This window comes from Trachemys scripta, chromosome 11 (genome assembly GCF_013100865.1).
Source record: "Trachemys scripta elegans isolate TJP31775 chromosome 11, CAS_Tse_1.0, whole genome shotgun sequence".
Lineage (NCBI taxonomy): Eukaryota > Metazoa > Chordata > Testudines > Emydidae > Trachemys > Trachemys scripta.
In genome coordinates, this window is record NC_048308.1 from 2,848,525 (window position 1) to 2,864,322 (window position 15,798).

General features: G+C 45.7%; 1 protein-coding gene across 1 annotated transcript in view; it reads right to left on the reverse strand.

Annotated features, from left to right (window-relative positions):
* The window catches only part of IGFBP2 (insulin like growth factor binding protein 2), a gene marked incomplete in the record, with an annotated part of 103,870 nt that overhangs the window by 10,908 nt on the left and 77,164 nt on the right, over positions 1-15,798 (reverse strand). Inside the window, 1 exon segment of the mRNA XM_034785607.1 lies at positions 6,662-6,885. Within this exon segment, the coding sequence (XP_034641498.1) occupies positions 6,662-6,885 (224 nt within the window).

A 15,798-nucleotide genomic window follows, 5' to 3' on the forward strand; every position in this document is an offset into this window, starting at 1 on the left:
GCAGGAAGAGGTATTGTTTCACAGTTCTCACTCATCACAGCCTTCAGGTTGCTCTCAACAATCAAAGAAAAAAAAAATCCCTTCAGAGGCACTTGGAGCATTTACCAGCACCGCTGATTTTTCGTATCGGGGCCTTCTGTCAAGGTCGCTCGACCTTCAAAGAGGTTCCCTCAAACATTGACACATATTGGCAAGTTGCCCTGGCACTCTATTAGCATGTGTACTTACATACAGCAATCAAGCCTTCATACACAATCATCTTAATGTTAGTCTTTGCTTGTATTTCCCCGGATAGATTAACAGAAACTGCCTGTGGGTTGAATTCACTGGCAATAAAATACCCACAGCAACAGCTTGGTCTTTAAGCCAAGTTTACTGGGGGTGCAGGGGCTTCACATTGACAGAAGTCACAGCTCTTTACAAACATTACTGCAGCAGGATGGGATTTTCAGTGGAATTTAAGGGAGTTAAATGACCAACTCCTATTAAATTTCAATAGGATTCAGGGGCCTATCACTCTTAGACACCTTTAACAATTCCAGCCTTAGGCTTCTATTAGGTAGAATTAAAAAGACAGAACTTCCAGAGGTAATCCAGACTGAATCTATGGGTTGGATCTCAATGCAGTCTCCTGCAATTTTACAGAACTCAGCGGGATAAAAACTGGGAAAACACCGTAATGGAGAAATCGTAGACTGGAGGCCAAATGTCTGAGAGTGGCATCACATCACAGAAATAAAGACACTATGTGCACTTAACAGCTACAGAAATTGACTGGGTTTTTTTTTTTTTTGAAGTTATGTATATACTCAATATTGCGGCTGCTGAAACAATTGGCTATATGGTACAACTACATTTTTTATCTAGTTGTTAATATAGTATCCAGGTGAGCCTATCTGAAAGCAGAAGATTTTTGATAGTTAAAAGTCCCAAATATGCTAAACCCAGATATGCTAAACATTCATATGCCCCTTCATGCTTCGGCCACCATTCCGGAGGACGTGCTTCCATACTGATGATGCTCGTTAAAAAAATAATGCGTCAATTAAATTTGCGACTGTACTCCTTGTGGGGAGAATTAGGTCTCCTGCTCTGTTTTATCTGCATTCTGCATATAATTCATGCTATAGCAGTCTCGGATGATGACCCAGGACATGTTCGTTTTAAGAACACGTCCACAGCAGATTTGACAAAATGTGAAGAAGGTACCGATGTGAGATTTCTAAAAATAGCTACAGCACTCGACCCAAGGTTTAAAAATCTGAAGTGCCATCCAAAATCTGAGAGGGACGAGGTCTGGAGCTTTCAGAAGTCTTAAAAGAGCAACACTGATGCAGAAACTACAGAACCCGAATCACCAAAAAAGAAAATCAACCTTCTGCTGGTGGCATCCGACTCAGATGATGAAAATGAACATGCGTCAGTCTGCCCTACTTGGATCGTTATCAAGCAGAATCCATCATCAGCATGTCCTCTGGAATGGTGGTTGAAGCATTAAGGGACATATGAATCTTTAGCACATCTGGCACGTAAATATCTTGCAACGCCAGCTACAACAGTGCCATGCGAACACCTGTTCTCACTTTCAGGTGACATTGTAAACAAGAAGCAGGCAGCATTATCTCCTGCAAATTGTAACCAACCTTGTTTGTGTGAGTGATTGGCTAACCAAGAAGTAGGACTGAGTGGACTTGTAGGTTCTAAAGTTTTACATGGTTTTATTTTTGAATGCAGTTTTTTTGGTACATAATTCTACATTTGGAAGTTCAACTTTCATGATAAAGAGATTGCCCTGCAGTACTTGTATGAGGTGAACTGAAAAATACAATTTTTTTGTTTTTTACAGTGCAAATATTTGTAATAAAAAATATATAGTGAGCACTGTACACTTTGTATTCTGTTTTAATTGAAATTAAAATATTTGAAAATGTAGTAAACATCCAAAAATATTTAAAATAAATAGTATTCTATTGTTGTTTAACAGCTCAATTAATTGCGATTAATCTTTTTTATTGCTTGACAGCCCTATTAAATATATATATTTTAGGATTTAGGCCCTGTGTTATATTGTTCGTTTTCAAGGAAAATAAATCTCTAATTAGTGATGTTAGTTTAGCGAGGGTGCCTGGGAATTTGCTGTAATGGAATGTTACTCGGTAAAAAGAAAACTAATTGCTAATTCTCTGAGTGTAGCTGTCTTATGGTGAAGACTAGTACTTGATTCCTAAGAAGAGTGAAGAAAGTGAATCCTATTATAATTTCCACTTTTCATATTTAGAGTGTTCCTATAGAAAGTCCAGCTGTTGTATCTTACAAGGATATGAATTCATGGTCTGTGCAGACACCTTAAGTCAGCCAGCAGAGTTCTGTAGCACAGAAGGGCAAGTAACTCGATTTACCTCCCCTCTATGTAGGTTACATGGCACTGGAGGAGAATCACATCAGACTATATTTCTCCAGTGATTCTTCCCTGTGGCCTCCCTCTTTGGGTTTTGGGTAGTTCCAAGGCCCATTATACAAGGAATGTCTGACTGCACAATTTCCCACAGCCCCTACTAATCAGCTAATCAGCTACATTTTTCCATTACTTGGCACAGCCTGCAATTTGCTGCCACCCTTTCCCTCTTCTACCTCCCCTTCGATTTGGAAAATGCAAGGCCACCCGTGAGGAGCGAGCTCCCCAGGCCCCTCACACGCTCCCAGAGCACAAACGCTTTGGAGTGAGTCTTAAAACAATGTTAATGCTCTACTTTGCCAGTCTATGTCAAAAACTTTCAGGGATTCAAACTCTGCTCGGCCCAAGGCCACGCAGAGCGGGCAGGAGCCAACTAGATCAGTGTTTCTAGCAACTATAAACATACAGAGCGGGAGGAAAGCCCCTTGTAACGTGGCTGCTCCAGGATGATCCAAAAGATGTGAGCACCGGAGTGGCCTGTATTGCCTCAACTCAGCAAACCGGAGAATATCAAAAACTGAATTAGGAAAGTCAGCGCTGGAGGGAGCAGAGACTGCCTGGGATTCTCACTTCTGCTGCGGGAACTAAACCAGTGAATTGACTGATATCCAGGATCATTTAGGGGCAAATTCTCTTTCCTGTGTCCAGGCAGCATACCCAGTTTGGGGCAGGGGAACTTGCTGAGGATCAGGGGGTAGAAAGATTCTTCACTCTCCAGCCTCAGGGCTGTGGCGCGCGCGCGCACACGCGCACACACACACACACACACACAAAAATGGCGGAAACCCCTGCCATGGGGGTGGGAGATTAATAGAGGATCTGCATATCAATAGATCTGCTGGCTTTGTCTTCACTCCTCCTTAAGCCCACCTATTCCTCAAGCTCCCTGCACAGGGTGGTGGAAGGAGTCCCAGGGGATCTGGGCTTCCCAGTGCACAGGGGGTTTATGTAGCAAAACTGCCCCAGTTCCACCAGGCTCAGAGCCTCTCCAACACCCCAGTGGTGAGCAGGATTTACCCCCCCACAAAGAACGTGTGTCGCCCTAAAGGGACACTCGCACAGCGTAGGCACTGCAAGTCAGGGTTTGATTAGCAAGAGAGGGAGCATTCACGGACCCTACTAGGAGTGGACATGTTTTCGTCATCCTTCCCCCTGCACCCCAAACGAAGGGCCCAATTCCAGGCTCCACTGCAGCCCCTTTGTGGCATCTGAGCCACCACAAAGAGGACACAAAGCTGGCATAACTGGCAGCTGGCTAACATCCCCAGCACCAGGGAAAGGGTGTCCAAGAAAAGGAGCCCTTCAGAGAGGTGTGCTGAAGGAGTCTCCTAGGCTGGGTGAGGGGGGACTGGTTGGTGCTCTGCCCTTGGAACTGTTCTAGTTTATACTCTAAGTCATGCTGGCTCCCAGACCTGCCCAGACACCGAGATGGAAAGGCAGCATTAAATCACCTTTGCCCCGCTCCAGGAATTGTGTATTCTGTGCTGCCCCCTCAACCTCACCCGGATCTGGATTTAAACAAACATTCTCCTGTAGTGTTAGATGCCCAAACCCAGCACTGCAGCGGTTAGATTTACCCTGGCAGTTCAATGTTTTTAATGAAAGCTTCAATTCTGCAGGAATCAGCAGTTTAAATCCCTGCTTGGCAGGTACACCTCTACCCCGATAGAACGCTGTCCTCGGGAGCCAAAAAATCTTACCACGTTCTAGGTGAAACCGCGTTATATCGAACTTGCTTTGATCCGCTGGAGCACTCAGCCCCGCCTTCCCAGAGCACTGCTTTACCGCGTTCTATCCGAATTCATGTTATATCGGGTCATGTTATATCGGGGTAGAGGTGTATTTTAAACCCCTTCTCTGTGTGTGTTTATATTACACCCACCACTGTAGTGTCTAAGCACCACTGGCAAGTAACAAAGCCATGCACATTGCAGCAGGATTTCTCTGGGCTTCCCCCACCCGCCCTCCACCCTAGGGACAAGTTTTCCCCTCTTCTTGCCATACACAAGTCTAAGGCTATGTCTAGACGAGAGACCTGAGAGCGACACAGCTGTACCAGTGCAGCTGCACCACTGTAAGATGTCCCGTGTAGCCACTCAATGTCGACAGGAGACAGCTCTCCCACTAGCATAATTATATCATCCCCAGTGAGTGGCAGGAGAGCATCTCCCGGAGACATAGCACTGTCCATACTGGTGCTTCTGGTTTTTCCCCCACACCCGAGTGACATAAGTTTTACAGACAAAAGTGCTGGTGTAGACACTGCCTAAAGGTTTTGGTGATTTTAAATCAGGGTCTCCGGAAACAAAGCCTGTTGGGCTGATAAACCATGAGTGACAGGTGACAGACCCAATCCCTTTCCCCTGCTTCTCCTATTTTGCATTGATTTCCCTTTAAGAAGATGACAGCTCACCCAATGGTGAGCTTTCCCGATGCTCCCTCAAGCTCCCCACAATTTACATACCCAGCCAACAAGATGCATGGTGGATTAGAAAAGATTTTCATGACAGCCTCTTAGAGTTGGTATGGCAACTTCCACCTTTTCATGTTTTGTGTGTGTGTGTGTGTGTGTGTGTGTGTGTGTGTGTGTGTGTACACACGCGTGCGCACACACACACAATATGTTCCATTCTATGCATCTGATGAAGTGGGCTGTAGCCCACTAAAGCTTATGCTCAAATAAATGTGTTAGTCTCTAAGGTGCCACAAGGACTCCTGTTCTTTTTGCGGATACAGACTAACACGGCTGCTACTCTGAAACATGACAATACTGTACAACAGCTACACCTAAATTGTCCACTAGAGGGACGAAGTGGCCACTTATCGAAATCCTTCGAGACACATCCTCACAACATGGGAAAGGGGACAAGGGAAGAATCTTCTCCTGCCAGGCTGCAGAATATAGGCAGAGCTGCCAATCAGAGGCTACTTCAGCCAACCCTACACACTCCAGTCAAGCCCCCAATATGGGATGGAAGACAGATGGATCCATACAGCTGGAGATTCATCGGCTCATCCTCCCTCCCCTGGCCCACGCATACCATGCAGGTCTACACTCCCTACAGGACTTCCCCGAGCCCAGATGCAATGTCTTGCACAGAAGCATTGTACTGGCTCTTCTAAGGCCATGAACACTGGGGACAGGACTTTTACCAAATGTAGCAGGTTACAGTGCTCTTCCTCTGTAATTCAGAAATTGCAGCCTGCAGACATAAAAGGAGGACCATGGCCTGTTGGGATCTGTGGTCTCTGTGGGGCATGAATCTATAGGGAAGATGACAGCCCACTGGCCAATTTATAGAGCGCCATCATTGCCTGTAGGATTTAGTTATTATTTGGCGTATGCAATCTGGGAAAGCCAAGCCACAGCATTTTTATCAACCAAGTTCAAGGCACGAAGGCCTCCAGGAAACAGAGTCATTTTGCAGTCCTCAACAGTATGCGTCATGGTTTGTGGCTGCCCACACTGACATAGGGGACGGTCTCTAAAACACCAGCGAAATTCTGCTGCAGCATAAATTCCATGCCCGGTACAAAACCGGTTCCGAAGGCTCCATTGCCTTTGTGGTCAATCAAATCCGGGTTGACGTTAAGTGGGGTCTGAGACAAGATCATTATTGGTCACTTTCTCTGCAGACCATGAAGCTCGCCACGTATCCTTTACCCTAAATCCCTCACCCAGTAAACGTATCTACATCGGGCGCCGTGAGGGCAGATGACCATGTGGTGGGCTGCAGTGGTCTTCAGTGAACTGAAGTGAACCTGTACTGTACAAGGATAAATCAAAGATTCCCACAGGGATGTTCATTGGAGTCATCTAGAGAAAAGGGTGTGGAGAAACCAAGCCTTGGACAAGGAGCCAATTCACACCACTGTCACCTACTGCTGTTTAGGAGGAAGAGGTCCTGTTCCTACAAAGGGGGATATTCTGCATCCCTTTTAGTGCATTGCTGCATAACGCTGTAGAATTAAGGAAAGCAAGGCCTTCTCACTAGCACACAAAGTTCATTATTTGTGTGTTTGAGCCCAGTTTCAGGCCAAAATAAATGTTTGCTTCATTTGTTTGCCCTTTTTAAAAAATGCTTGTTGCAAATGCAATGATTGACATTTTCCCCTGGGAGTCTGCAGCTGGAACCAGGCTAATGATGATTCTCTCCCAGCCCTTCACCCCCCACCCCCATTAACACACAGTTTTTGCCAACTGACCCTCATGGATGATGGCCGTAATTTCTTCAACTCTTCATGGTTGTGGTGGTGCTTGATGGCTTTGCCCATCTGTCTCTGCTGTTCATTCGCTTTCTCTCGCATGACCGCAAGCTCCTTCATGCCAGGCTTCATGGGCTTTCTCCCGCCACCTCCACTCACCACCCCGGGTGTGCCATCCACATAATTCCCCGTAAAGACTTCTTCAGGCTCGTCCTCACCATTGTCTGCATAAGACAGAAGGAAGGTAAAGAAAAATCTCAATCATTCACACAATTCCTTCCTGGATTGTTTCAAGGCTGGCACATTACCAAGCCACAAATGCCAAATTTAAAATCACATTAGCTGTTTAATCTGGAAAGTAAGGATTGCTCCTTTCATTAGGGTGTAATTACCTCTCTAAAAGACAGTTTAGAGCAGAGGGGGAAATCATTTCTGAGATACTCTTGCTGGTTTTATTTTGCCCTTCTAAATTACTTACTTAGGCATGTACTTTTCCCATCAGAAGTCCAGTTGGGTTTACGGTGCCAATTATATTTCAGCTTCAAAGCTTAAAACTGAAGTGATTAGTAACGATACTTTGGGTCTATCTATCATCACCCAGTGTATCTACAGGAATACTTACTCCACATGTGTTAAAGTAAATGTTCAAGACTGTTCTCAGAAATAGCCGCCACTGTTTTACTAGTGCCATAATTTTTTGGTAGAACCTGCCATTTCAATGATACTTCTTGACAGGTCCAACTTCAACCAAATATGCTACATTTGGCTACTTCTCTCCACTCCAAACACAAGAGCAGGTGCTTTGGGCTAAACATGCCACTGTTTGCAGCGTCAAGACCTAAAATATAATTTAGCAATATCAGACTCAAGCAGCAAGAAAACTCAAGTTTACAGTTGGGCTTACTCCAAAACTCTGCACACCTTTGGGCTCTCCTACAACAGAATGTGTAACATTTTGTGATCCATCTATTCCTACCTAGGTCATGGTTGTCACTCTGCCGCAAACCACAGCCATTATGCCGTAGCAGTGGGGGTAGAACTCATGTTCTCCAGCTTGCTTCAAAGGCACAAGCCCTGACAAGTCTCGGTGCTAAAAGAGAACCTCCACTAACTGTTGGCAGTACAGTGCTGTGGAGACACAGAGGAGCAGTTCATCTGCGAGTAGTGGAATGCACACCCATGAACCAGTCTAATATTTGGTAGATTTTTTCCCCATTCTTTCAGAGCCTGGAGCACATATTAGTTACTGCTGTGACAAAAGCCAGGCCTTATTCATCTCTCAAAAAAGACATGCATACAGTATCTTTCAACATGTAAAGAACTAAATGTAGGACTCCAGCCTTTAAAACCTACAGCACGTCAGCAAACTTCAGTAACTAAAGCCTGAACTAATCTGGGATTCGTGTTTACAGCTGGATGCAATTTCACTTTGAGCAATCCAGCATTTTGGATGTCAGCAATGGACCCAAAGTGAAGTAACGATAGAACTGTGTGTGATGGAATATAGGCGCATGGGCTAGGACTGTTCTGTGAACTGTTATAATTTTATGGTTCTGTCCTGCTTCCTAGGAGACTAAGCTTGTAAAACATTTACATATTTCCACAACATGATGTTACCTCAGGACACAAGTGTGCTGTCAGGACACAGAGAAAATAATAACTTAATGCTCTCTGTGCCATCCTAGAAGCTGGCCAAGGATTACTTTCTAATAATAATCTTAATTGTTTACACATCAAGGTCTCCAATTTAATTAGAAACATATGATGGTGTGGGGGGACAATGACAAATTAAATTGCCTTTAAAATGAATAGAATTAAAGGAAAAATATTGTGCCAAACCCCAGCTTTCTGAAAGCCCTTCGAGGATTTTAGCCTTTTCGTGTTATAAGGCAGAACTCAAAACACGACCAAGTTTTACCCATTTCCTAGACATAATTAACTCTAGATGTTAGTAAATGACAGTTGAGAATGAGTGGCGTGCCTGCCAATAAGGTCAGGATTTAAGACAGAGAAAATGAAATGGTGCTATTTCACTCAAGCTTCTCCACTGCTTCATTCAGAAAAAACCATGAGCACGAGCTAATGTAAAGCAAGAAAATCCAAAGCAGGGCCAGTCTTTTCCTGATCAACTCCTGTTGCTTCCTGCTTCTCGCTGAAATATAGATAAATTTGCCCAAGTAAGCATTGTTCTAGTAAAACAAGGCCAGATGGTAAACATCTTGTCAGCTGGTTCATTCACAAAATCTGCTTCTGATCTTTTCATACAATTTTTATTCCCAAAGCTAACAGATATAAAACCAAAGAAAACATTGGATGTGAGCGCACACGCCGGAGATGGGAGAGAATGGTTTTGGAAACAATGTGATCATAACTGCAGCAGGAGCCAGAAATCTCTAGTTGGTAGAGACTGCATCCCTTCCTCTCCGACGCAGATCTGTCCATGGTGATCCTTGCGTTCATCACCTTTGGACTGGACTCCTAGAATATGCCCTACCTGGGGCTGATTATGGGGGCTATCTGCAAGCGGTTGCAACTTTTCTTAGGGCAGGGCTGCAGACTCTGTACTGGGTCCCTGTTCAGCTCCAGTTCTTGTCAAAGCTGTGGCCTGACAATGCAGCTGACGGACATCAGAGTAAAACTCTTGTGAGGTGGGGACCTGCAGCTGGGTAATGGGGGCGGGAGGAAGGATCACCATAATCAAAGTTCGGATCTTGATTTTTTTCAGAGCATCATGGGCGACATGCTTCTTTGCATAGGTTGTTCCTCAATAGAGGAAGCGACAAAGTGACCAGCCTGTTTTTTTTCCATTCCCTAGATCGGGGTTCTAAAACTCTATTTGGTAGACCCCAATGGTCCATGGAGTATTTGCTGGTGGCCTCTGAAGAGCTGGCTGGACATACGGTGCTGGCTTTCCTTGTTCCCAGCTGCTGCCCTGCGTTAAAAGTCAGCGACAAGGACTTTCGCTCTACGATGACCGAAGAAATAAGAGCTAAACGAAGAAGCAGAGAAGATGGCCCATGTTTGGAAAGCAACGGGAGCCCTTTAGTACTTGTAATGTGTTCAAGATGTGTGTGCGCACGCGCATGGGGCAGATTGGATTGGATTAGGATTACATTTGACAGCCTCCATTTCAAAGAGAAAGCAAACATCCCCAGTGCAGGAGTCAGGATGCAACAGGAAAAGCTGAGAGAGAAAAAGGGCTCAAGGCTGGAAGAGCACACAGTAGACTTTGAGCTAAATAGTGACTCTTTACAGCCAAATATTTTTTTAAATGCTGCCTGAGAGAAGCGATTCATTTTGAAGACCATTATGCATCTATCCAGGAACCAATTATGCCACCCATTGACCCTGAAGTATTGGGTGGGGCAAGCACTGGTTTGCCTTTGTGATACATCTCAAACCCATTTGTCATACACCCTTCTGCCAACCAATTTCAATTTACACTAAATAGATCTACTAAAAAAAGCAGTGCTAACATTCAAAACAATTATGTTTTATAGCTCTTCATTTTTCATATGGCGTGTGGAAAACATCTCCTGTTCTCTTTTGGATCAAAAGGTAGAGTGTTTCACACTGGGCGGGGTCACTTGTGGCAGAAGTCAAAGCAGATAGCAGAAGTTCTACCGAATATGCATTGATGTGGAGTCCATGGAACACCTGCCTGTGTGCCAAGAAAATGAGTTCTTACAGCTTTCTCTATGGAAAATTCCCATTAGCTTCAATAAGATTAAGATTTGGCTGCAATTAAAGCATATTTAAAATGTCCATCAGCTAATGTCTGTAATGCATTACACAGTCTGACCAAAACTTCCAAAAGCAGGCACCAATTTCCATTGCTTCAGTCGTTGGGAGGCCAATTCCAGCTCTCTAGAGGGCTCAGGTAGAACCCCTCTAGAACACGGAGGCACTCAGAATCAGTCTCACTGTAACAAAAAGCGTTATTATTATGACACCGTTTACTAATTTTATCCGTTTCCAAACACATCTGAGTTGCAGGCTGGACTCGTGCCAATAGCATTTCTTCAGGGCAACAGCTCCAACCTGAACCATGAGCTGCCTGGACAGCATGTAATTTGATACTGTCCTTCCTTGGAGCACCATTCTGTGTCTATTTGTTTTCTTTAGCAAGAGCTCACATGCACTGTGACAAATTCAACAACTTGCCTATCTCACATGTTTACAGAATGCTTAAGTGCTGATGTAGGCCCCAGTCCTGCAATGAACTCCACTCACATGGACACCAGCACTCACCCAGAGACACTAACTTCAGTGGGGTTCTCCACTTGGACAGGGAGCTGCTTATGGTGAACTCACTGGAGGATCAGGGCCTTAGAGGCCAAAAATTATCCATTATTTTCTCTCTTTAATAACGGCACTCTGCTTACTACGGCACATTTCATCTGAGGACATCAAAACATTTTACAATTAATTAACTAGGCCTCACAACACCCCCCAAGAGAGAGCTATTGTCCCCATATTGCACATCAGTAAACTAATGCACAGAGACGTTAAGTGTATTGCACCAGGACACACAGCAAATCAGTGACTGAGGAAGAGAACCCAGGAGTCCTGAATCCTCATTCCCTGCTCTAATCACTAGCTACACTCCCACCCACAAAGACAAAAAGGGAGGCATTATAAATAGGAAATCAAGGCAGAGCAAAATGCCCAAAGCGCCAGTATTTAGAGCTAAGCTGTCTTTTTGACGCTGTTTTTGAATGAAAGCCATAGGGATGTCTGCAGAAAGATTACCTGGAAGGGGTGGGGGGGGGAGAAAGAGCACAAACATCACACCCACCCGTCCCCTTGATTCTTCCGAAGCCATCTTAGCGTTTTCAGGAGCAACCTGGGGAAAGGTTCCTGTCGGTGGCTCCAGAGCAGATTTTGCTCATGTGGAATTCAGATAGCCGAGAAAGAAGTTGGCAGCAGCAATCATATGCACACACACACACACACACAAGCCCCCACTTGTTTGCTCATGGACATTGCTCACAAACACCAGGCTTTGATTTGATGCGTGTCACCTTTTATATTCCACCCGGTCTTCTCTAGAAAACCGTTACAATTGTTACAACTCCGGTACCTCTGAAGTCAGGAGTGCCGCCAGCTTTTCTGCCGCCCTAGGCGGCGGAAAGTCCCGCCCCGAAATGCCGCCTCTGTGGTGCCCAAACATTCACTCAGTGGCACGGTATAACCATAATGTCAGATTCACCCGCTTGCCCACAAGTCATCTGAAATGCTCTATTTTCAAGCAGTCCGTTGGGTTTATAACCGACACAGAACGAATATGAGTTCTGCTCCCATCACGGATTCCTGGTTCACACCTTCCCAGGGAAGAGCTTGTGTCACCTGGACCATGGTCTCTCATCTGCTGCGGGAAATGGGATAAGGCCCCTTTCCCCTTAATTGGATCCGGTACCCTCCCCTCCTGTTCTAAAGTATCGTGCAGTGTTGCTGTGTGATGGGGCCATGTGCCCCCTGAAGCTGCTGCAGTAATTTCATCTCTCATCCTCAGCTATGTGCTAATTTTCAGTCACTACTACCCCCTGTTCCGTTCGCTCCCCTGCCTTGGCTTCGACAGTGCTGTCCTCTCTTGATTCTCCATGTACCGGTCAGACTGCCTCCTCAGAGTCTCCTTGGGCTCCTACCACCAATGTCCAGATAGATCCCTCCGGACTCCATTCTCTGAGCCTCTTTTCCCTTTATAGTCTCTTTTGGATCCGCCTCAAACTCCTGTGGTTTTGGTTACCATTTTCCTGCCAATAACTCAAATCTAGTGCCCCCCATTGTGTTATCTATCTTGGACCCCCTATGTCCAGTCTCCATCTCCCCCTGGATGTCCTACTGCACTCTCAAATTTAATATGGCAAAAAATTAGTTTCCTGTTTCCTCCCTTCCCATTATCTTCCCTATCATGCAGGCTCCAGATTCAAGTATCCCTACTCCTCTGCTTCCACATTCTGGCTCTTACCAAACACTGTCACATTTTCCTCTACAATCCACATCTCCTCCCTGTTTCCATTGCAAACCCCCTGACCCATACCTTGACAAACTCTGGCCTTGACCACTGCCCTCCTCCTGTGTGGCCTATACAAAATGCAGCTAGTAAATCTGTCTTCCTTGCCCACTGCCCAGACAGTGTTACTCCCTTCCTTGAATCCTCTTGTCCTCCCCATCAAACTCAAGATCCTCATTCTTACCATCAAGGTTGGGCAGTGCCCTCCACTCCAACAAATCCCAAATGCAGTGCCCTCCACTGCTCAGCTCTCACTTCCAACTGTTCCCCCAAGCTGGACTCTAAAATGTCCCTCCTGTATCCTTCTCCCATTCAAGTCTTCCATGCACTCCCTGGGACTCCTTCCCCTGTCTTGTGCCCCACACACCCACTCTCTCTTCATTCAAATCCCTCCTTAAAAGCACACTGGTCCCATGATGATCCACAGAAGGAACCCTATTATCCATAACCTGCACTGCTTTCAGAGAAGGGTTTTAATCCACCCTTGATGTATCTGAATGGTACTGTTTGTCTCGTTTAGTTTGTGAGGTCCTTGGGGCAGATTCCATGATGTTCTCTAGGATTGCACAGTCCTTGTGTGATTTAGTTGATGGAACTCATTAAACAATCATTCGTTACACGTGCACGCACACTCACTCACACAGCCTGATGTTGCAGTCCTGGCATCCATCAAACTCCCATTTAAGTCAAAAGGTGTTTAAAAGCTGCCTGTGTGAGAACTGGTGAACAACCCATCATTTGTAAGTGCTTTGAGATCCTTCTGGTTGAAAGGCACTAGATAAAAACCCATTATTTCTACTGTCCACTCTGTACAGCCTATCTATGCAAGCAGGGAGTGAATGATTAAGCAGGAGAACGGTATGTTCTGGCTGGTCGTTGCTTAGCAAGTGCCTCTTCTTGTCCCGGGCTGCTGGCACAGGGGTGATCCAAAGGGTACCCAGTGCTTTCCTTTGGCTGTAGCATTCCACAGGAAACAGTTTAAAATCCTTCAAAGCTCACGGACTTGACAATTACTGTTCAGCAAAGGCACTAGCAGTTCAGTGTAAAATAATGAGCGTTTGGAGCAAAGGCAATGGAGAGGGGAGGTCATCCCAGGCCCTCATCTTCCCTCTCCAGTTATTGGATCTCTTTCAAGATCAGATATGTGCTCTCCCCATATCAAAGAAGGAGCCAACGTGTGATGATGCATGATTGATGCCACCTTATGAATCTGAACTCTGTGCATGGACTACATCGCATATTCTAGAGCCAGGTCTAGATTAATGGCTTGGATGAAAGATGCAACCTCATACCAGCCAGGAAATGGATCTGAAAGAACAGTTGTTTGATCAGCCCAATATGCACCTTCAGTGAAGTAAAGAAAACAAAACGGGCAACTCAGCGTGTGTTGCCTCAATTGCTATTTGAACTGTTTAACCCAAGGTCATTCAGAATTTGTCTCGTGGACACTTCTCCCATTCATGGGCATGTAGCATCCCTATGGCAACTACAGCAATTGCTTACATGGAAAAACAACATTAGGGAAGGATTTAAGTATTGTTAGCTTTCTTTTAATGGGATGTACAGATGGACATATGGAAGATGAGCCAGTATCATGTGACCACCCAGCTCTCCATGGACCAAAAGTGGTCCACAGGCCACCGTTTGGGAACTTCTGACCTAACCCTTTTATATCCAACTGCAAACCTGAAAATCCTGCTTGCAGTACCTCATTATCCTCGTCATTTACTCTGTACAGAGAATGACTAAGTAAGGACCCAATTCAAATTTTCTGCAGAAAAGGACCTAGGGGTCACAGTGGACGAGAAGCTGGATATGAGTCAACAGTGTGCTCTTATTGCCAAGAAGGCCAACGGCATTTTGGGCTGTATAAGTAGTGGCATTGCCAGCAGATCGAGGAACGTGATCGTTCCCCTTTATTCGACATTGGTGAGGCCTCATCTGGAATACTGTGTCCAGTTTTGGGCCCCACACTACAAGGAGGATGTGGAAAAATTGGAAAGAGTCCAGCGGAGGGCAACAAAAATGATTAGGGGTCTGAAGCACATGACTTATGAGGAGACGCTGAGGGAACTGGGATTGTTTAGTCTCCAGAAGAGAAGAATGAGGGGGGATTTGATAGCAGCCTTCAACTACCTGAAGGGAGGTTCCAAAGAGGATGGAGCTCGGCTGTTCTCAGTGGGGGCAGATGACCGAACAAGGAGCAATGGTCTCAAGTTGCAGTGGGGGAGGTCCAGGTTGGATATCAGGAAAAACTATTTCACTAGGAGGGTGGTGAAACACTGGAATGCATTACCTAGGGAGGTGGTGGAGTCTCCTTCCTTGGAGGTTTTTAAGGCCTGGCTTGACAAAGCCCTGGCTGGGAATATTTGGCTGGGAATTGGTCCTGCTTTGAGCAGGGGGTTGGACTAGATGACCTCTTGAGGTCCCTTCCAACTCTGATATTCAATGATTCTATGAAATCCCTGGAGCATCCAGCAAATTATTCTCATCTTCTCATTTAAAAAAATTACCACTGTAGTTGCTCTTTTTCTTCTTCATTGTCCCTTCTCTTCTAACCAGTCAGCTGAATTTCCACCCTAGCATGTAACGGCAGAGCTAAGATCTTAACCCTCAAGTGAACCTTTGCCAAACACTTTCTGCAAATCTAAATCTCTGGTAAAGGCTGCACAATCTACTGCACGGAGCTCGCAGCTGAGAAGCAGCAACTCCCAGGTTTCATTCCTAGCTCTGCCACTTTGTGTGGGGCTGCGGGCAAGCTCCTCTCCTCCAGTTTCACTACTTCCCTATTTTACAGGACACTGTGAGGAGGAGTGCTCTGAAGATGTGAAGGGCGACCGAAAAGCCAAGTCCTGATGCTGTGAACGCTCAAAGGCTCCAGTTCAGCAAAGCACTTAAGCATGTGCTTCTCTTTAAGCATGTGCTTAAATGCTTTGCTGAATTGGGCCTAACTCCCGCCCTTAGGGTTACCATATTTTGTGCCTCCAAATGGAGGACACTCCACAGCCCCCCGACCCTGCCCCCAGCCCCGCCCCAACCCCGCCCCCTCCCCAAAGTCTCCGCCCCCTCCCCTGCTTCCCGCGAATATTTGATTCGCGGGAAGCCTGTAGCAGGTAAGGGG